Genomic DNA, 22,630 nt, shown 5'->3' with positions numbered 1-22,630 from the left:
TACAACACTGTAAAGCAATTATCCTGCAATTAGAAAAAAGTGTTCTGATGAATCTGTGTAAAAAAAGGCAGCACAGATATATCTCTTCTTCTTCTTCTTTTATGTAGTACCCTGTGGCTTTCAGGATATTAGTTCCCTGACCTGAGCTCCAACCTGTGCCCCTGGATAGAAGCGGGGAGTCCTAACCACTGGACTGCCAGGGGCTCCCCCAGATACATCCCTTAAAGATAGCGGTTTTATCTCCTTCACATATATACCCAGGAGCACGACTGCTGGATCGGATGAGTTCTATTTTTAACTTTTCAAGGGACCTTCATACCATTTTCCATGCCGGCTGCACCAGTTTGCATTCCCACCAACAGTGCACAGGTATAATCACGTTCCCTCTTGTCATTTTGATGACAGCCAGACTAACAGGTGTGAGGTGAAGCTTCACTGCACTTTTGATTTTCATTTACCTGATTATTAGTGATGTTTGGTACCTTTGTGTATATTCATCTATTCATCCTGTATGTCTTCTCTGGAAAAATGTCTGTTCGAGTCCCACGCTCATTTTTAATTGGATTTTTTTTTTGCCACTGAGGTGGATGAATTGCTCTTATGTTGTGGATATCAACCATTTATCAGACGGATGTTTTTCTCCAGTTCCGCAGGTCGCCTTTTTGTTTGGCTGATCGTTTCTGACATGCAGAAGCCCCCTAGCTGGGTGCAGTCCCCCTTTTTTATTTTTGCTCTTGTTGCTTGTGTCGTCCAGAACAACTTTGCCAACATCACGTCAAGGAGCTTTCACCTGTGTGCTCCTCTAGGAGTTTTGTTGTTTCCCATCTCCTGTTTAAGTCTTAACTCCAATCTTGAGTTAATTCATGAGTGGTGTGAGGTAAGGTTCCCTTCAGTTCTCATGCATGTGGTCATGCAGCTTTCCCAACATTGTTTATCTAAGAGATTATCTTTTCCCCACTGAGTGTTCTTGACTCTCTCATCAAATATTAGTTGACTCCGTATTTGAAGGTTTAACTCTGGGCTCTTGATTCTGTTTCCTTGGTCTGTTTGTCTGTTTGTCAGTGGGTGAGTGTTCAGTCATGTCTGACTCTTTGCAACACCATGGACCATAGACGCCAGGCTCCTCTGTCCATGGGATTTTCCAGGCAAGAGTACTGGAGGGGCTTGCCATTTCCTTCTCCAGAGGATCTTCCTGACCCAGGGATCAAACTTGCATCTCCTGCATTGCAGGTGGATACTTTACTGCTGAGCTGCCTGGGAAGCCTTTTAAGTCAGTACCATACTGTTTTTATTACTATAACTTTGTAATAACATTTGTAATCAGGGATTGTGGTGTCTCCAGCTTTATTGTTCTCTATCAACTTTGCTTGGGCTCATTGGGAATGGGTCCCATGAATTTTAGGGCTTTCTGTGAAAAAGGACACTCTGCTCCCTGTTTTTCCTCTTCGGTTAAAAAGAATGGTATCATTCCCCATGGGGTTTGACAGAAATCCAAAAGCATCTCATCTGTTCATTTTTGTTGTAATTTTGGGGTCATTTTATTGATACTGAAAACCCATTGCATCTCTTACCGGGTAATCTCTATGCATTGCGTATGAGGGACTCTGCCTTTTTAAATAAAGAAGCCCAAAGGAAATGAATGTTAGAACCCACTGCCCGCTTCCCTTATTTGATGAATGGAAGAAGGAACTGCTCTGTAAATCCTTACATTTATAAGCTCATGTACACCAGTGCACTGTGGGGAAGAGCTTTGACTTAAAGGGTTCATATTATAGTATATACAGGGATCTAATTCCAGACTTGGAGCTTCATTAGAGGTGGACTGAAGGGTGTCTAAATTAGAAAAGCATGTTTGGATAATAAAAAAAAAAATTCTCATTTTACAGAAAACAGTATATTTAAACTGTTTCAGTGGGAAAAGAAACAGGAAAGTAGTGTGAAGAAAGAAACGAACCTCATCTGGTGTCAGGGAGGAGGAGTGGGGGGCACGGGCCGCTGAGAGGCGGGGCCCCTCGTTGGGACACTTGCTTTCTGACCTGGCTGCCTCTGTGATCTTGCAGGACTGGGCAGTTTGCAGCCGCATGGCTGCACGTCTGTGGTGTCACGTAAGACAAACGATGTCTATGGATTTATTTATTATTGTTGATGGTCCCTGTGCCGGGGATTCCCAAGACTGCTTCTAAGCTCAGTGATTTTCTGGGGCTCCGGGACACGTAGTCATGCTTACGGTCAGCACTTCTTACGGCAGGAGAGGGTGCAGTGCGAACCAGCCAAGGGGGCGGTGCACAGGGTGAAGACTGGGGGATCTGGCAGGAGTCCTCCCCGAGAGGGTCACACAGGACTCGTCTGATCACCCCCAGCATGACTGTGATAGCGTGTGTGCAATACTGCTGACTAGGGAAACTCACTAGAGACTCAGCACCGGCGTTCTTGCTAGGGGCTCCTCACATAGGCAGGCTCTGCCTGCGGCTGTCCAGAATACAGACTCCCAGAATGAAAGCAGGTGTTTGGCATAAATCATACTGTTTGCGCAAGCATTCTGGGCCCAGCACCTCACTGGCATCATGCTCCAAGCCAAATTCTCTGGTGCCAGCCAAAGGCCAGGCCTGCAGGCAGACCCTCAGAACAGTCTCAGGCGTGCGTGTCAAGCTTGTCCTGCTTGGAGCCAGGACCATGCTCCGCGGACGGTGGAGAGTGACACAGGCCAGCTACTGCCCTCGTGGAGCTCGTTGTCTGCCCAGAGGCTGGAGTCCAGTAAGAGAACAATAGGAGAATTGAGTTCAACTTGGGGTGGATGATGTGGAGTGAGAGAGAATTGTAGAGCAGCGGAGTGAATGGAGAGCATGTGCTCAGGGAAGTTATCTCTACTTGGGATGGGTGATGTGGAGCGAGAGAGAACTGTAGAGCAGCGGAGTGAATGGAGAGCATGTGCTCAGGGAAGTTATCTCTACTTGGGATGGGTGATGTGGAGTGAGAGAGAACTGTAGAGCAGCGGAGTGAATGGAGAGCATGTGCTCAGGGAACTTATCTCTACTTGGGGTGGGTGATGTGGAGCGAGAGAGAACTGTAGAGCAGCGGAGTGAATGGAGAGCATGTGCTCAGGGAACTTATCTCTACTTGGGGTGGGTGATGTGGAGTGAGAGAGAACTGTAGAGCAGCGGAGTGAATGGAGAGCATGTGCTCAGGGAAGTTATCTCTGAGGAAATTGCTCTTCCATCAGCTAAACGTCTCACTTAGACAAGTGGTGAAGCGTGGAGAAGACTCAGGCAGACTCCAGAGGAGACGGCAGATGGGGAAGGACTGGGCAGGTTTGAGGAAATGAAGGAAGCGTGGGGAAAAATGGGGTCTCAAGTTAGACTTACTCTCAGGTCTACTGGGTGGTTCCAAGTGGTTCCTGCTCTAGAGATTTCTTCCTGCCTTGTTGTCAAAGTCCAGGGTTTAGCAGTCAGGTTTCTCAGTCTACAGTCTGATGTGAAATGTGTCCTGTAGTTCCGATTTGGGAGATAGCACTGGTCAGGAGCAATTCCACTAAAGCATAATAAGCTCAGGGCAAGTGTCAAGAACAAGAGGCAGTTGGGCTCTAGGAGGTGGGCTCCTGGGCTTGTAGCTCTGTCCAGCCCTAATGAGGGCTTCCGCACGCTCACTGTGGCCTTCATGCTGCTCTGTGTTTTTTTTTCCTTTCTTATGGTTCTGGTGCTAGGATTCATTTATTCAACCAACTTTTGTTGAGCGTTTACTCTGTGCCAGGCACATGATGCCCTGGATTATTAGTCCTCAGTTCAGTTCAGTTCAGTCGCTCAGTCATGTCCAACTCTTTGTGACCCCATGGACTGCAGCACGCCAGGCCTCCCCGTCCATCACCAGCTCCCGGAGTTTACTCAAACTCATATCCATTGAGTTGGTGACGCCATCCAGCCATCTCATCGTCCGTCGTCCCCTTCTCCTCCTGCCTTCAATCTTTCCCAGCATCAGGGTCTTTTCAAATGAGTCAGTGCTTCGAATCAGGGGGCCAAACTATTGGAGATTCAACTTCAGCATCAGTCCTTCCAATGAATACTTAGGGTTGATTTCCTTTAGGACGGACTGGTTGGATCTCCTTTCAGTCCAAGGGACTTTCAAGAATCTTCTCCAATACCACAGTTCAAAAGCATCAGTTCTTTGGTGCTCAACTTTCTTTATAGTCCAACTCACATCCACACATGACTACTGGAAAAACCATAGCTTTGACTAGATGGACCTTTGTTGGCAAAGTAATGTTTCTGCTTTTTAATATGCTGTCTAGGTAGGTTATAACTTTTCTTCCAAGGAGTAAGCGTGTTTTAATTTCATGGCTGCAGTCACCATCTGCAGTGATTTTAGAGCCCAAAAAAGTAAAATCTGCCACTCTTTCCCATCTATTTGCCATGAAGTGATGGGACCAGATGCCATGATCTTAGTTTTCTGAATGTTGAGTTTTAAGCCAACTTTTATAACACCCTGTATAACACCCTGGAATCATATACTGAGAAGTGTTGTGGGGAGGGGCAGACAGTGACTAACTGATGCTCTAGCTGTTGTATCTTTGTATTAAGGAAGGAGATCACGTGATTGGAGTAGAGATGGGAGAGAGAGAGAGAGAGATAGTCAGGAGTGGGAAGGTGTACAAAGCTGAGTGTGGGACAGAAGGCACATTTGCCTGACTTTAAGCTCATTCCCCTGCTAAACTGCGCTTGATCTTGGCTGAGTAAAGAAGGCTGTGCATAGGAACATATATGCAACCCAGGAGAATGATCACCTGCAGCTTGCGTGTACACGCACGCACACACGACGTTTAGCAAAGCCTTGCCGTTGAGCAGTGTAACCACCCACCGCTGCTTAGCATGACATGAGAACCTTGTTTTCTTTTAACTTGACAGATGTTGTTCCCCTGCACTTAGAAAGTTTACTTCTTAAAACATATGTTTTCAATGGTCATTTTAGAAACGCACATGTTTATTGATTTGGCTGTGCTTGATCTTAGCAGCGCGAGGACTCTCTTGCGGCGTGGGCCCTGCAGCGCACCCAAGTAGTTACGGCCCGCAGGGTTGGTTACTCTGCGGCTCGTGGCGTCTTCTCAGACTGGGATCCACCCCGTGTCCTGTGCGCTGCAAGCTGGGTTCTCAACCCCCGGGCCACCAGGGAAGCCCACGCATTGTCTTTTGAAGAGTTAATCGTGTCCACCAAGAATCGTGTGTTCTCTCAGCTAATCATTTGTCGTCGTTCGCGACTCCTCATGGTGACGCGCGTTTCAGCCCCCTCTCAGCTCAGGTTGTTCTTTGACAATTGAACGATTACAGCGCAGTGTTTAATAGCATGTGAGGGTTTTTTTTTTTTTTTTTAATTTCTGGTTGCTTATTTTTAATCCAAAGCTATCTAACAGTTGAATGAAGACTTTAAGAAGCTGAAAATTATTTACCTGTTCTTTACATCTGGAGTAAGCATATGGGAAAATATGAAGTTGAGACAATTATTGTGATGAGCCAGAGAAAAGATTATTAGTAAAATATACCTTAGAATTTTGAAATATATGGTTTCTTCTAATCCAGTTGAGGTTAGCTACTCAACTCTATTGAGTTGGATAATGGGGCAGGAGAGGACTTAATGGTAAGACACCTTCCCTCAGAAAAAAGAGTTCTTTTAAGACAGAGCAGAGCTGAGTTAGGGTAGCATAAGGGCGCCATGGAATGGGGGCTCGGGAGCAGGGGCGGGCGGGGGAGGGTGCTGGGCTCCTGCCATGCGGTTTCCACTGCTTTTGCAAAAAGAGTACAGACAGATAATAGAGATTTTATTTGCCAATTAAGATAGCAGAGTTAATATTTGAAATATTGTGTTTTTTTTCCTATTTCTAGCAATAGATCCTTCAGTACTTGTAATTAATTTAAAAGTATCCCTCTGAGAAAAACAATAGTCCTTCAGCCTCTGATTTGAAGGTGATTTTGTAATTTTAATGAATCTGAAAGTGGCAAGATTCCAGAATTAAAAAAAAAAAAATTCTTCAGCATGTAGATACCCATTTTTAGAATAACAGTTTGTCATAAAGACACATTTACAGATACCATCTGAGGTAAACCTAAACGTGTATTGAGTCAGTGACATAATCAGAGAAGAACATTCCAAGAGACTTTAAAATGCAGTAGCTTGTACATTTCTCGTGAGATATCTGGACTCCCCTGGTGGCTCAGTGGCAAAGCGTCCGCCTGCAATGCAGGAGATGCAAGAGACACAGGTTTGATCCCTGGGTTGAAAAGATCCCCTGGAGGAGGGCATGGCAACCCACTCAAGTACTCTTGGCCTGGAGATTCCATGGACAGAGGAGCCTAGTGGGCTACAGTCCATGGGGTCGCAAAGAGTCAGACATGACTGAGCAACTGGGTTCAGAGTAGTAAAATGTTTAGTTTTTCACCTACAGGAGAATGCTACTGAACCAATTCATTGTAAAAACTGGTCAGTAAAGGGGAACACATTCAGCATGTATCCTGTCTTGTGGCAATGAACTAGCCACACAGTTGATGAGGTGAAGTTTCTTTCCGTGTTATTTGTATTAGTCAGTGTTTTGGATTGTAACTACTCTAATAGATAGGGGAATCTCATTTTTGTTTAACTCATTAGTGACAGATGATCATCGTTTCATATTCTTATTTGCCATATCTGTATCTTCCTGTGACAAAGTGTCAGCTCTTTGACTCATTTATAATTGTGTTTTTTTTCTTTTTGAGGTTTAAGCATTCTTTGTATATCTCAGATAGAGTTCCTTTATCTGATACATAATTTGGCAAATAGGACTTGTGGCTTCCCTGGTGGCTCAGAGGATAAAGTGTCTGCCTGCAATGCAGGAGAACTGGGTTCGATCCCTGGGTTAGGAAGATCCCCTGGAGAAGGAAACGGCAACCCACTCCAGTATTTTTGCCTGGTGAGCCCCATGGACAGAGGAGCCTGGTGGGCTGCAGTCCACTGGGTCGCAAAAAGTCAGACACGACTGAGTGACTACACACACACACACACACACACACACACAATATGCACTAAGATGAAATGAGGTGACAGTGAGTCAATTATGACTTTACGTTTTCAGCCTGGGTTTCTGGAAGAATGGAGAATAATAGTAACAGGAAAAAGAGTTAAAATCACTTTGGGAATAAGTGGGAAGGAGATGACTCACATAGTTTTGAGTCAAGATGGAGCTTGGGGTGATGGAAGAATTTCCAAACTAGAGATGAAAAATATACAAAAATTCTTGATTCAGATTTTGCTGTCATCATTGTAGATTATTGTAGAGAAAGCAGAGGTGAAGAGCAAATAGAAAGTTAGGAACCATATTATGTCACAAAAGTGATACAAGGAAGCTTTAAGAAGGAATCAAGTGTTGAATTTGCTCCACCATCATGGGCATGATCTGAGTGTGAACATTACTTTGTTTTCTTGAAGTCAGATCAGTTCTCAGATTACTTCTGTTCTGTGCCTTTTTTATCTGGAGACTCAAACTTGCTTTGTCAAGAGAGCTCTCTCTTACTTTCATGAGTCTCATATCTTTCAGTACCTTATAGAATTTCTCAAATTGGATTTTACATCCCTGAGGCTCTTTGCAGGGTGAACATGGACTGGGTCTTGTTTCTTTAATAATCTAATTCAACTACATAATTATGTATAAGAGATCTATATCATTTAAATCAAGTGCTTAGCTAATAATTGAATTGAATTAATTGAAATAAATCATTTGCTTTCTCAGTAATACCATTCTGTTGTGGAATCATGCAACTGTGACTTTAGTCCCCAGCAGAATTAATTAATACGTCTAAGTTCTGTGCCTTGTCTGGTGCTGCAGGCATGCAGCCTGTTCTCTGAAGTCATAATGGTATGCTTGGTTTTGTCTTTTCTGCATCTAAAAGTAAGAATTTCCATTGCCTTTCCCACCTAACCGTCCCTAAAGATGGTAATTTATTGAATAATTCACAGAGTATTCAGTAGTACTCTGAATAATTATTTTAAATAATTAAAATCACTGAGTAATGACTACCAATAGCCTGTGATTTTGAGTGCTTTAGTGAAATGGCATACCAACCTGAAGCAACAGTTTGATAATGTATGATTTTATATTTTTTAAGTGAAGATCTGCGAAAGTTCTTTGAAAATTCTATGTCTGTTCAACAGTTATTATTAGACTTGGAAGATTATTTTTTTGAAATGGACTACATATATGAATATCAATGAAAAAATGTTGAGATTATTTTGGACTGAAGTCAGTTGTATTATTGGATTTAGTGGCCCTGAGAAAAAGGAGAATTTGTGCTGTAAACAGTAAAAGAGAAGAACTTATTCACTAACCATATTTTTAGCACCCGAAGTCTGTTAGTCCTTTACGCTCCTGTTTGATACTCTTACTAGAGCGTCACTTCTGTTAAGTGTTTAATGTGTGATAATCACGTAAAGTAGAAGTACTTTGTAGGCTTAACCGCAGGCGCTAGAATACAGCGCTGATTCAACTGCGACACTGAAGTTCATCGTTGGAAAACGGCTGTGTAACACGATGAAATGTCTCTAGGTTAAAATTTCTGAAGTTTTTTCTTTTTTCTCTACTTTTTCAAAGTGGTGAAACGTAAATAACACAGAATTTGCTGTTTTAAGCATATCAAGTCTATAATCCAGTGGCATTAATGATACTCACAATGTGGGCCACCATCACCCCTATCTACTTCCCAAACCAGAAACTCTGTATCCGCAAAGCAGAGAATTCCTCCTTCGCCTTTTCCTCAGCTCCTGGAAGCCACTAATCTGCTTTGTCTCTATGAATTTACCCGGTCCAGAGGTTTCCCATAGGTGGAATCATATAATACTCGCCCTTTGTGTCTAGCTGATTTTATTTACCATACTATTCTTAAGGCTTCTCCACGTTGTAACTGAACTTCATCCCTCCTTATGGTTGAATCATAGTCCACTGTGTGTGTGTATATCGTTAAAAATATTTGTGCTACATCTATTTGCACAACATGTCGTTTTTCCATATCTTTGATGTAGACGAAGATGTCACATTGGTTAATTTTATTCTGTTCGATTCTTTTACAGATTTGACAGATGAAAAAGTGAAGGCCTATCTTTCTCTCCACCCTCAGGTTTTAGATGAATTTGTGTCTGAAAGCGTTAGTGCAGAGACTGTAGAAAAATGGCTGAAGCGGAAAAACAAGAAGTCAGAAGGTAAGACCTCATTCAGATTGAGTGTTGGATTTTTTTCTATCTCATAGTGACAAAAAAGGTGTTTGTCACTTAACAAAAAATGCTAAAAGTAAAATATAGACAAATATTAGTACATTAATTCTGTAAGAATTCTATTCTGCTTAAAAAGATAAAATAAGTTAGAATGAGAGGAAATAAATACAAAAGAATGATCTTTAAAAAAATGATCTTTAGTCAAAAAATTGAAAATTTATTTAGATATGACCACATTGAAAAATCTGGAAGTTAGTATTAGACTTGATTTTATGCAAGTATTATTATCGATGATAAAAACATTCTGTATATATTTCAAAAATATATTATTACATTATTACATTTTGCAAAATGTATTATTGAAACAATTTTTATATGTGTGCAGTAGGAAAAGTGAGTTGCATTAGATGTTTCATCTATACTCATAAACTTAGGATATGGTTATATTAATGAAAAACAGAAGGTGGACTCAAAAGAAAAACATGTGAAGTCAAATGAATTTCCCCCTGCGTTGAATCTATATTAATATATTGACTTTGGATATTGTAGTGTTTTAATTTTGGATTTAGATGAATTTATCTTTGGCTGATTATGACTTCTCATTTCTGTGAATGTTGTTTTCAGCGTAGAAATTAACGTTTGTACATAATTTTAATTTACGGAAAACTTTTATATAAACAAACGTGTATACTACTTTTCTGGAAGTTTTTTAGTGTGACAGAAATGCTACACTTAAAGTTCAGAAGTGATCGTCATTTAAATATCACACTGTTAGAGCTATGCTACTGAGTATTGTGCTGGAGGCCAACTTTCCTTACTCTACATAGGAAAGCTTCTGTAACTTGCTAACATAATTTTTACAAGACGAAAGAGGTTAATTTTTTAAAAAGAGAGCTTTGGATATTGAAGCACAAAATGGTCTTTAAAGTACATGTCCACGGCTGTGTATGAATGTGTGTGCGTGTATGTGTGGATTGGAAGGGAGGGGAAAAAGGAGAAAGAAAGAAACATACATACATCAGAGACAGGCGTGTTTTTTTCAAAAGGTTCATAGCACTAATAGTAAGAATAAAGCTTGACATGGCATATTTCATTTGTTACAAACCTTACACATTTGAAAATAATTTGAGATGTTTGAAACTTTTAAGTGTGACTGAGTTGTGCTCAAGACAAGATGCAAACTTCAACTTGCTATATAATGATGGGTAATAACATGATCTCAAATTACATGATGTCAACATTGTTAATCGGTTACACTCCAATATAAAATAAAAAGTTAAAAATATATATATGATGTCTGTTAAATACAAAATTGAGCATACTTAGAAAATGAAAGGAATTGTAGACTGTTTTAGTGGTGCCTCAGCTGGTAAAGAATCCGCCTGCAATGCGGGAAACCCTGGTTTGATTCCTGGATCGCGAAGATCCTCTGGAGAAGGGATAGGCTACCCATTCCAGTATTCTTGGGCTTCCCTTGTGGCTTAGCGGTAAAGAATCCTCCTGCAATGTGGGAGACTTGGGTTTGATCCCTGGGTTGGGAAGATCCCCTGGAGAAGGGAAAGGCTGCCCACTCCAGTATTCTGGCCTGGAGAATTCCATGGATACAGTCCATGGGTCGCAAAGACTCGGACACGACTGAGCGACTTTTCACTTTCACTTTAGTATGACAAGGATAGTTTTCTTTTAAATTTTATAAATATTTGAATGTATCGCTCCATATCTCCCAAATCTGTTCTCTATACTAGTTAACCAAATAATCCTTTAAAGTACTGGATACATATACTCAGGAGTTAAACGGTTATTAAGAACAGCAACGTGTGATTGAAACAGTAGTCAGTTATGCTGGAAGAAAACCTTGTTCTTATAGGAAGATGATTTTGAAAGTGACCCTGTGCAGGACTAGACTGCTGCTACAACTGAGAATGTGAGTGAAGCGTCCCCCGGGGCTCACCGTCCAGCGATGAGAACAGGCCAAGAAGTGAGCGCATTGCAGGGTGCGTTGGTAGGAACCAGGGTGAGGCGGTTGGCAGTGAAAGGGCGTGAAAAAAACCTTTAATTGTGCCGCCAGGGGTGGGGTCTGGTACGACCCTTTCTACCTCCTTTTCCAGAGAGTTCATCGCAAGAGTGTATCTGATTACACCCCCTTCGTATTCAGTGAGATTCTGTAGTCTGGCCCCTGCGGACTGTTTAAAGACAAAATGTAGTGCTGAGCTTGCGTGAGTGGCATGAGAAAGCACTGCCCAATCTTCTTTGAGATGTAGAAAGCCAGTTAAATCTCTTGATTTCATTTATGTGGTTACAGATTAAAGTAGTGGCGGTTCTCTGGAACATCCTGTGTCTTTTCCCTCACCGTCTTACTACTTTTTAAAAAAAAATTCTGTGTTTTTCTCAAGTAGACCTTATTCTGCTTCCACCCCCTTTCATTGAAAATGTCTTGAGGAGGACAGTTTTTGTGGGGAGGATGTTATAGGGAGTGTTTGCATTTCCATGTGTGAACCCAGAAAGAGGAAGTGTGATAGCTAGAAAGATCTTGGAGGATAGTTTGTTGGAAATGAGATGAGCCTGCCCAAATTATTTCACTTTGTGTGTCAGTTTAGTAAAAGAAGATGAAGTAAGGAAAGCTGTGCTGTAATAAATAATCTGCACAATACCTTGCACATTGTAAGTACTCAATAAATATTTATTTTTTAAACACTGCAAAACCAGCCTCATATGGAAATGATCTACTCTATGGGGCAGAAAATTGTGGAAAGGCATATTGTGCCTAGAGAAAGATATATGAAAATGCAAATTTTTAAACAAAAGGGTTATTTAAATTACAAAATCATATTTGCCTTTTAAATGGCCAGCTTTTATACTGCTTGGATGTGTTTATTGTTTTAATGATGACTCTGTGCTATTAGAAAAGCTAGTTTTTCTCTCATTTAGTATTTTACTCAGCATCTACTGTTTGCTTGGTGCTTAGAAGGCAAAGCGCTTAAAAAATAGAGAATGCATGACACATTTTATTTCAACTATGATAATATTTATAATGGATGAATATCATGACCATAGTCCAGCTGTAACTTTCAAGGCACTTCACGTACATGCACCCTTTACATCTGGGTACATTAATGGGGATTAAACTTGGGTTCATTTGGTAGGTGTTGAAACTGTGCCAGGAGAAGCATAAGGATCCCTGAAGGCTCAGTGTCTAGTTCTTGATACAGTTACTACTGGGCAGCAACTCTACGAGCAGGTTGGGGGCGTAGACTAAGTGCTGTGGTTACTTTGGTTTTTCTCACCTAACGGTGCCTACTGGGAGGTTCTGTCAACACCGCTGTGGTGGTTTTATTTAATAAATGATGACATCAGGGAAGGTTACGTTCTCTTCCTCCGAGGGATCCACTCTGGTCCTTTCACTACACTCGGTGATCATGTTACACTGACACCAGAACTGCTTTTGTCTTCTTCTTATCTCCCCCATAGTTATTTAAAAGCTTCCTGAAGAAAGGAGTTGCATAATACATGTTTTTAAATCCTCGAGAGACCTTGTCTTTCTGTTTACTCAGCAAACTATATGTGAACACTTTTTAGGTCCTGGAATTATCAAGTTTCTAAGGAATTCACAGTCCATCAAATAGAAGAAGACAGAGAAGTTTCTGCTTTATCCTAGTTAGTCTGACAGTGAGCCAGAGTGGCCTTGTGAGGGGACCGGGCCAACTGATCTTGTGGGGTAGACGGCGGTCGCTGTCTACGCTGATGGAAGAGAAGAGGGTTTGGGGAAGGTGAACCGCCACGCGGCCGCAGGGATTAAACTTCAGAAGTCTTCACTCTGACTGTTTTCAGTTTAATTTTATTGCTTTCATACTGTTTTCATTTTAAACGCATCAAGTTCTATCTGTACTTTTGAGGCCAATTGTCTTTTGAAGGTTGACCTCTGATCCTAAATCCTAAACAGTTGATCTTCAGTAATGTTTGGAAATTGGAGATAGCCTTTATTTCCCTTATAAGCTCTTGTACTCTTCTAGATAATATATAAACATTTCCTCAGAAAGCACTGAGGCCTGTACACTCTTACAGCTCTGCTTCCATTTGGGAAAAACTTAGGGAAGAAAGAAAATTATCCAGGTCATGAATTGTTTCACTAACTGTTATATTTTATGCTGATTTTTATGCAAAGTAAATTTGACGGGCCCAGCTGGTACTCTTCAAGACTCAGCCTGCTGAACTATTCAGCATCTACACAAATCTCAAAGTATAAATATAAAATTAATAAACAAACATTAGGATATGATGCAGATCCAACCAGTTGCACGTTTTGAAAGAGCAGTCCGAGACGGAGCACAGCTCACCCCCTGGATCTCAGCAGGCGAGGGAAGACCTGTCACCTCCACTGTGCTCCTTTACCCACAATTATTAGTTGATAGTATTGGTGGTATTAGAAGGGGTGTGTGAAGAAGTCGGCATGACTCTATTTGGAATCTTCTGGTAGCAGAATAAAACTTGTGTGGACTTTGTTTAAAACCCCCCAGATGTGACTGTGATAATTCGTTTTGTAAAGGGAAACTGCGTATGCAAGAGCGTGATTGACTGAACCCAAATTGTTTAAGAATGGTAAGTAGCAGTGCCATCTTTTCTGGCTGACATTTTTTATTCTTATTATATTTCTATGTCCAAAATATAGTAGCAGACCATCTCACTGTCATATGTATCTGTAAATGTCAGGTAATTAGGAATGAAAACTTCGGTGCAGTTAGCTACCTTCAATGTTTACATGAATGGTTTCTTTTTTTTTTTACTCAAAGAATGTAGTTACTATATTTTTTTCACCTCTCCATGATTCTTGAGATAGAATTTAATTTTCATTCAAATAAAACTGTTAGATATTTCATACTTAGAACTAGTGAGATTTATATTATGTCCCCTAAACCTACTATATGCAACCTAAAATTTGGATTAGGTAGCATCAGCCCTGCATACAGTTTCTTTGCTGCTGCTGCTAAGTCGCTTCAGTCGTGTCCAACTCTGTGCGACCTCATAGACGGCAGCCCACCAGGCTCCCCCATCCCTGGGATTCGCCAGGCAAGAATACTGGTATGGGTTGCCATTTCCTTCTCCAATGCATGAAAGTGAAGTTGCTCAGTTGTGTCTGACTCTTAGCGACCCCATGGACTGCAGCCTACCAGGCTCCTCTGTCCATGGGATTTTCCAGGCAAGAGTACTGGAGTGGGGTGCCATGGCCTTCTCCAAGTTTCTATGCTAGTATATGTAATGTAGCAGGATCTTAAGTTAACAAAGCATGAATTACAGTGTTAAAAGATTTCAGTAAATAAGACACTGATCAGTGATGTATTAGCTATTAAGAGGTGTGTGTGTGTTAGTTGCTCAGTTGTGTCTGACTCTTTGTGACCTCATGGACTGTAGCCTGCCAGGCTCCTCTGTCCATGGGATTTCCCAGGAAAGAATACTGGAGTGGTTGCCATTCCCTTCTCCAGGGGATCTTCCTCACCCAAGGATCACACGTGGGTCTCCTGCACTGCAGGCAGATTCTTTACCATCTGAGCCACTAGGGTGGACCCATTAAGACATACCATGAGTAAGAATAAACATAATTGAAATGGTTTACTGGGAACTTCACTTTGGGCACTTTATCTCTTTTCCTTGAACTTGCTCTCTCAAAAATTGAAGTTACATTTTCACATAGAGCTTTCATATTTTTTTCATAATAGAAAACAGAAAATGTGTTGAATGTTACATGCCTTGCTATGAATTATAAACAAACATGAATTCACCATCTGGTAAGTAGAAGGGAGATAAAGTTGATATTAATTCATTTGTAAAGGGTTATTTGATATATTTCATTAATTCTGTTAATTTTAAATATTGCTGTTAAAAATGTATCTTTCATATATTCTTTTTAGAGAGTGTTTGAGCTCCTCAGCAATCCAATCAAGTTGATGGGGATTTTGATAATTTCAAATATTAAATCAGATCATCACAAATTTGTTAGTGATCATGAAATTAATTCAAATAAATTTAGTAGCTTTGTTACAGACTAGATTGAAGCAGTTTTTATATATTATCTGTAAAATTCCTATTGGTGGCAGCTAATGTCTGTGCATTCAATACTGTTACTACATTTCCTAAGCAAAACTTTTGTTTGCAAGGGATTCTAACTAATGAAAATGTTATGAGCTGACAGAGTGTTGAAAAGACCTTGTTTTGGTCAGTGCTTCTCTTTATAAAAATGTTGTTTGTTAACTGTACATATAGAAAAAATATGTAATAGAAATCATTGCATCTATTTATTTAATAGACTTTTTTCAGCATTTAAAATTTTGTTTCATATAACAGAATTTTTAAAATGAAAAACCTGTGAAAGATAAGCGATCTAACTGCGTCTGTGTGTTTGTGTGTGTTTTAATCTACTCCTTAAAACATCCTAAAGATGTAACATTAATCTGGATGATTTGACCAAAAGTTGAATAATCTTTTCTAGAAACGTTGATTTCAGTGGTGAGTTGTAGCTGGAATGTGGCCAGGTACGAGTCGTTTCTCTAGCTGTTTATTCAGCTTGCGTACGTGTTACAGAAGTGTAGTTGGGGAACAAGGACTATATGCTTGATTCCCTCAAGGTCACTTTCTGATAGAGGAAGACAGATGATAAACACATACTCTAAGAATTAAACTTACGTTAGTATTTGTTGACAGTGTGTATTTGAAAACATCTAACATAATGTCTGCTGCTGCTTCAGCCGCTCAGTCATGTCTGACCCTCGCGACCCTAGGGACTGTAGCCCACCAGGCTCTTCTGTCCATGCGATTTCCCAGGGGAGAATACTGGAGTGCGTTGCCATGCCCTCCTCCAGGGGATCTTCCCGACCCAGGGATGGAACCCAGGTCTTCTGCAGTACAAGTGGTCTCTTGCATTTCAGGCAGATCCTTTACCAACTGAGCCCCCAGGGAAGCCCAGCCTAGCATAATGTCTAACAAATAGAACAGTTTAGTACAATTAAATTTGCTTGAGATTTTAAAATTCGCATTTTTTGCTTGTGAACTCAGAGCCCATATATTGTAAGCATGTCTCCGTATCTGACTGCCCGTCCTGGGATGATTGTAAGTCACAAGAGCGCTGTTTCTTGTGTTTACTGCCCTTGACGGACTCACAGTCTTATGGTGTGAAAAGAAGATGTGAGACCAGGAGAGTACAGCCATGAGGGTGTATAGTATAAGCGTGTTAAGTTGTGTGGTATAGTTTATCAAGACAACACTTGTGAGAACTGAGGTCATTGAGAGGTATGAAAATTGAGAAGGCTTTTTTCAAGAGTTGGTGCTGTGTTGGCTATTGGTTCCTCAGAGCAGCATCAACATCCCTTGGGAACTAGTTAGAAATACCACAGGTTGAAACTCACCCTAGACCTCCTGAATCACAAACGTCTGTGGTTGGACCAGCAGTCTGTGTTCTCACAAGCCCCCGCTCCCCTGTAACTCTAATGCAAGCTAACATCTGAGAACCCCAGTCTTGGCCATCGAGGAGCGCAGAGACAAGGAAGTGTGGTTCCACTGTTGGCTGGGGGAGCTGGGGGACAGAGGCAGGGCTTCAGGACTTGCTCTGCTTTACTTCTGGAAGACCCGGGAGAGCAGGGTTCGGCACAGGAAATTCTGGGTAGGAGCAATTTGACAGGAAGCAGGAGGCGCTTAAAGGCCGGCCGGCTAACACAGCAGCTCAGGCAGGAGTTTAGAAATGAGCAAGTGCAGTGCCTCTTCTCTTCATTTTTTAAAGTTTAATTTCTTTTGTTTGCTTTTGCAGTGCTGGAAGTTTTCATATGTGTGAAGTCATTTTGCTATAGATTGTGCATCATAAATATTTTTTCTTGTTTTAAGAACAAGAGAAGATGCTGTTTAAATTTTGGTCTTTCTACTCTAATTTTACTTTAGCTATTTTTTTCATGTTCTTCATTGGCTGTAATAGGAAACGTGGAAACAGTGTAAAAATCCAAAATAGATGTCTAACTGATAGCTTTGCTAGAGTTTGGTGAGTTATAGGACCATGCATATTATCACTGTTAGCAAGACAGCGACCACATAAAAATACACAGACTGAAAAACAAACAAAACCACACGGGCAAAGCTAGTCAAGCGTACGTCACTGTGGTGGTTTTTGGATTCTGAGGATTTATAGATGTGTTTATAGTCTTCTTATATGAGTTGCTTTTGAAATAAGAAATAAATAAAAGAAATATTGACAGAAAGCTTTTAGTTTTCTTGTATGCAAGTTTTGCCCCAACTTTCTTTGATTCTAATTCAGTTTAAGCCAATTATCCTCTGCTTGTTTGGCCGCTTTTCTTTTGCAGGGAGGAGTAGACATTTATTCTGTTTTTACTATCCCCCTTTATTATTGGCTTTTCCTCCCCTCCCCCAATATATTATCTTTGGTCACGTAGATTATCACAGAAGAAATTGGTAGCTGAAATGGGGTGTAGCAAAGCACTCAGCTCAGTTTTTTCTTAGAGTCATCATTTTAAGTTTACCAATTATTTTACTCAGATTTACAAATTATCTTTTATAAGCTTAGCATTTGCTATAATAAGCATGGAATATGAATTCACTTGTAATGGAATTTGCTGTCTAAAGGGGGCAAAAAATAGTAGTTTGGCCATAATTATTTAAATCAATTGTATAAACTTTTTTCTTGTGATGAGAACTTTTAGGATTTACTCTTTTAGCAACTTTCGAATGCCGTGCAGCGGTGGTAACTACACTCCTCGTGCTGTGCGTCGAGGCCTCAGTGTCTACTTATCCTGTAACTTGGCATTTGTACCTTTAGACCACTTTCACTCAATGTCCTCATCCCAAATCAGTTTACAAAGTGTTAAGGCTGAAAACTTTTTCTCTAAGGTCGGGGACAACACAAGCTTGCCAACTCTCACCACTTCTATTCAGCGTGGCACTGGGAAGTCCCAGACAAAACAAGCAACAGAAAGCATCAGAATTGAAAAGGAAGATGTAAAACTGTTTCTGCAGATGACAGGATTTTATATAGAGAAAAGTACTAAAGACACCACCAGAAAATTGTTAGATCTAATCAGTTAATTCAGGAAAATTGAAGAATATGATAAAGTATTGCTGAAAAATCAGTGGTATTTCTATACACTAACAACGTACTATTTGAAAAAGAAAGAAAGCAATTCCATTTACAATAGCATTAAAAGCAATAGGAATAAATTTAACCAAGGAGGTGAAATACCTCTACTCTGAAAACTATAAGACACTGATGAAAGAAATCGAAGAAGACACAAATAAATTGAAAGGTGTACTGTGTTCATGTACTGGAAGAATTAATATTGTTGTAATGTCCGTACTACCCCAAACTATCTGTAGATTTAACACAGTCCCTATTAAGCTTCCAGTGGCAGTTTTTTTTAATAGAAGTAGCTGCTGCTGCTGCTAAGTCGCTTCAGTCGTGTCCGACTCTGTGTGACCCCATAGACGGCAGCCCACCAGGCTCCCCCGTCCCTGGGATTCTCCAGGCAAGAACACTAGAGTGGGTTGCCATTTCCTTCTACAATGCGTGAAAGTGAAAGTGAAAAGTGAAAGTGAAGACAGTCAGTCGTGTCCAACCCTCAGCTACCCCATGGACTGCAGCCTACCAGGCTCCTCCAACCATGGGATTTTCCAGGCAAGAATACTGGAGTGGGGTGCCATTGCCTTCTCCGAATAGAAGTAGAAAAAGGTATCATAACTTATATGAAACCAAAAGAGACCTGAAAAGCCAAAGCAATCTTGAGAAAGAAGAAAGTGTGAAGTGTCACATTTTCTGATTTCAAGCTACAGTACTTAAAACAGCATGGTACTGGCATGAAAAAAGACAAATAAATTAATGGAACAGAATCAAGAACTCATAAATAAGCCCAAACATATGTCAACTAATATTTGACAATGGAGTTAGGAATACTAAAAAGACAAGAGACAGTCTTCAACAAGTGGTGCTGGGAAGACTGAACTTTCACATGTGAAAGAACAAACTTAGATCGTTTCCACAAGGATTAACTTGAAAGGATTAAAGACATAAATGTGAGACCTGAGACCGTAAGACTCGTAGGAGAAAACAAAGGAAAGTAGCCCCTTGGCCTGGCACTGCCAGCGATGTTTCAGATGCGATAAAGCACAAGCAGCAGAGACAAAAGTAGACGAGACTACATCAAGCTAAAAGCTCCCACAGCAACGAGAAACAGTGAGCAAAATGAGAAGACAGAACAGAGCGGGAGAAAGTACTTGCAAATCGTCTATCTGATAAGGGATTAGTTCATCAAAACGTGTAAGGAACTCACACACAGCAACGAGAAACAGTGAGCAAAATGAGAAGACACAGAACAGAGCGGGAGGAAGTACTTGCAAATAGTCTATCTGATAAGGGATTAGTTCATCAAAACGTGTAAGGAACTCACACACAGCAATGAGAAACAGTGAGCAAAATGAGAAGACACAGAACAGAGCGGGAGGAAGTACTTGCAAATAGTCTATCTGATAAGGGATTAGTTCATCAAAACGTGTAAGGAACTCACACACAGCAACGAGAAACAGTGAGCAAAATGAGAAGACGCAGAACAGAGCGGGAGAAAGTACTTGCAAATAGTCTATCTGATAAGGGATTAGTTCATCAAAACGTGTAAGGAACTCATACAATTCAGTAGCAACAACAGTAAAACAAAAGCAAGGCTTTCGATGTAAAAATGGGCAAAGGACCTGCATGGATACTTCTCCAAAAGAGATATGGGAGTAGCCAACAGGTACATGCAAAGATGTTCAACCTCCAGAATCATTACAGTGAAAGTGAAGTCGCTCAGTCGTGTCTGACTCTTTGTGACTCCTTGGACTGTAGCCCACCAGGCTCCTCAGTCCATGGGATTTTCAAGGCAAGAATACTGGAGTGGGTTGCCATTTCCTTCTCCAGGGGATCTTCCCGACCCAGGGATTGAACCTAGGTCTTCCGCATCACAAGCAGATGCTTTATCCTCTGAGTCTCCAGGGAAGCCCAGAATCATTGCTGCTGCTGCTAAGTCGCTTCAGTCGTGTCCGACTCTGTGCGGCCCCATAGACGGCAGCCCACCAGGCTCCCCCGTCCCTGGGATTCTCCAGGCAAGAACACTGGAGTGGGTTGCCATTTCCTTCTCTAATGCATGAAAGTGAAAAGTGAAAGTGAGGTTGCTCAGTTGTGTCCGTGAATTTGGTATATACTGAAGAAATCCAGGTGAAAATTATTCTGGCCTGGACTAAAGCATGAAGTTGGAAATTGTGAGAACTGGTCAAATTCCTAATACATGAATATACTGTAAAGAAAGTTTTGATGGGATTTTTTTGGTAAACTTGAAATAGAGGTATGTGGTATGTGTGGGTGTGTGGTGGGGGCAGGTCGGGAAGCAGATGATCCAAGATGACTTATGTGGGCCTGTACATCTGTGTGGACAGTCAGCATTTACGGACAGATGATTATGAGGGATATAAACTGTAGATTGTGGCTGGAAGTGAAGAATTCAGTTTGGACACTAAAATTTTAGATGTCTTTTGAATATTCCAGTGGCAATGTCAAGAGGCATATATGAACCACGTATGGACTTCAGGAGACAGGTTTGAAACAGACATACAAATCTGGGAGTTACAATGTTTAAATAATGGTGAAGTCACAGGAACAGAATAAGATCACCTAGAGGGTACTTACAGACATCCACAGAAATTGATTTGAATAAAATCCTAAAAGATGATGCTGTTTAAGTGCTGCACTCAATGTGGAAAACACAGCAATGGCTATAGGACTGGAAAAGGTTAGTTTTCATTCCAGTCCCAAAGAAGGCAATGCCAAAGAATGTTCAAACTACTGCACAACTGCACTCATTTCACATGTTAGCAAGGTAATGCTCAAAATCCTTCAACAGTATATGAAACTGACTTCAACAGTACATGAAACAAGAACTTCCAGATATACAAGTTGGGTGTAGAAAAGGCAGAGGAACCAGAGATCAAATCGCCAACATCCACTGGATCATAGAAAAAGCAAGGGAATTCCATAAAAACATATACCTCTGTTTCATTGACTATGTTAAAGCTTTTAATTATGTGGATCACAACAAAAATGCAAATTGAAACCACGTCACCTGTAGAATGGCCATCGACAAAGACTAGAGATAACAAATGCTGGCAAGGGTGTGGAGAAAAGGAGCATCCTTGCGCACTATTGGTGCAAAATCCAAATTGATAGTCACTGTAGACAACAGTACGGGAGTTCCTCAGAAAAATAAAAGTACAGTTTTCATATGACTCAGCAGTTTCACTCCTGGGAATGAATATACCCAAAGGAAATGAAAACACCATGTCAAAGAGGCATCTGCACCGCGAGGTTCACCGCAGCAGCAGTCACCACGGCCGAGGCTGCGGAGCAGCCTAAGTTTCCACTGACGAACAAACAGATAAAGAAACTGTGGTGTGTATATACACGGTGAAACATTATTCAGTTGTTAAAGAAAGCAGAAATCCCGCCACTTGTTACAACCTGGATGGACTTTGAGGGCATTTTGCTAACTCAGAGAAAGACAAGTGCTGTACGACCTTACTCTTACGTGAAACAGTTGTAGAAGAGACCAGATTTGTGGTCACCAGTCATCAGGGGCGGTGCGACAGCAGGGGGAAAGTGCGTGAAGGTGGTCAAAAGGTACAGACTTCCAGTTGTCAGTCAGTGCAGTCACAGTGCAGTCGTGTCCGACTCTTGGCGACCCCATGGACTGCAGCACGCCAGGCCTCCCTGTCCATCACCAGCTCCTGGAGTTCACTCAGACTCACATCCATTGAGTCGGTGATGCCATCCAGCCATCTCATCCTCTGTCGTCCCCTTCTCCTCCTGCCCCCAATCCCTCCCAGCATCAGGGTCTTTTCCAATGAGTCAGCTGTCCACATCAGGTGGCCAAAGGATTGGAGTTTCAGCTTCAACATCAATCCCTACAATGAACGCCCAGGACTGATCTCTTTTAGGATGAACTGGTTGGATCTCCTTGCAGTCCAAGGGACTCTCAAGAATCTTCTCCAACACCACAGTTCAAAAGCATCAATTCTTCAGTGCTCAACTTTCTTCACAGTCCAACTCTCACATCCATACATGACCACAGGAAAAACCATAGCCTTGACTAGATGGACCTTTGTTGGCAAAGTAATGTCTCTGCTTTTGAATATGATATCTAGGTTGGTCATAACTTTCCTTCCAAGGAGCAAGTGTCTTTTAATTTCATGGCTGCAAACTCACCACCATCTGCAGTGATTTTGGAGCCCCCCCAAAATAAGTCTGTCACTGTTTCCATTGTTTCCCCATCTATTTCCCATGAAGCGATGGGACCAGATGCCATGATCTTCCTTTTCTGAATGTTGAGTTTTAAGCCAACTT

General features: G+C 41.3%; 1 protein-coding gene across 3 annotated transcripts in view; it reads left to right on the top strand.

The window, feature by feature from the left end:
• The window catches only part of PDE10A (phosphodiesterase 10A), a 577,986-nt gene that overhangs the window by 416,249 nt on the left and 139,107 nt on the right, over positions 1-22,630 (top strand). For all 3 annotated transcript variants that reach the window (XM_027552017.1, XM_027552018.1, XM_027552016.1), the window contains one exon: positions 9,079-9,207. In XM_027552017.1, the coding sequence (XP_027407818.1) occupies positions 9,079-9,207 (129 nt within the window). The remainder of the gene's footprint in view (positions 1-9,078; positions 9,208-22,630) is intronic.

Source organism: Bos indicus x Bos taurus, chromosome 9 (genome assembly GCF_003369695.1).
Source record: "Bos indicus x Bos taurus breed Angus x Brahman F1 hybrid chromosome 9, Bos_hybrid_MaternalHap_v2.0, whole genome shotgun sequence".
In the NCBI taxonomy this organism is placed as follows: Eukaryota; Metazoa; Chordata; class Mammalia; order Artiodactyla; family Bovidae; genus Bos; species Bos indicus x Bos taurus.
Note: the sequence above shows the minus strand (reverse complement) of the source record. Positions and strands in the feature narration are given on the sequence as shown.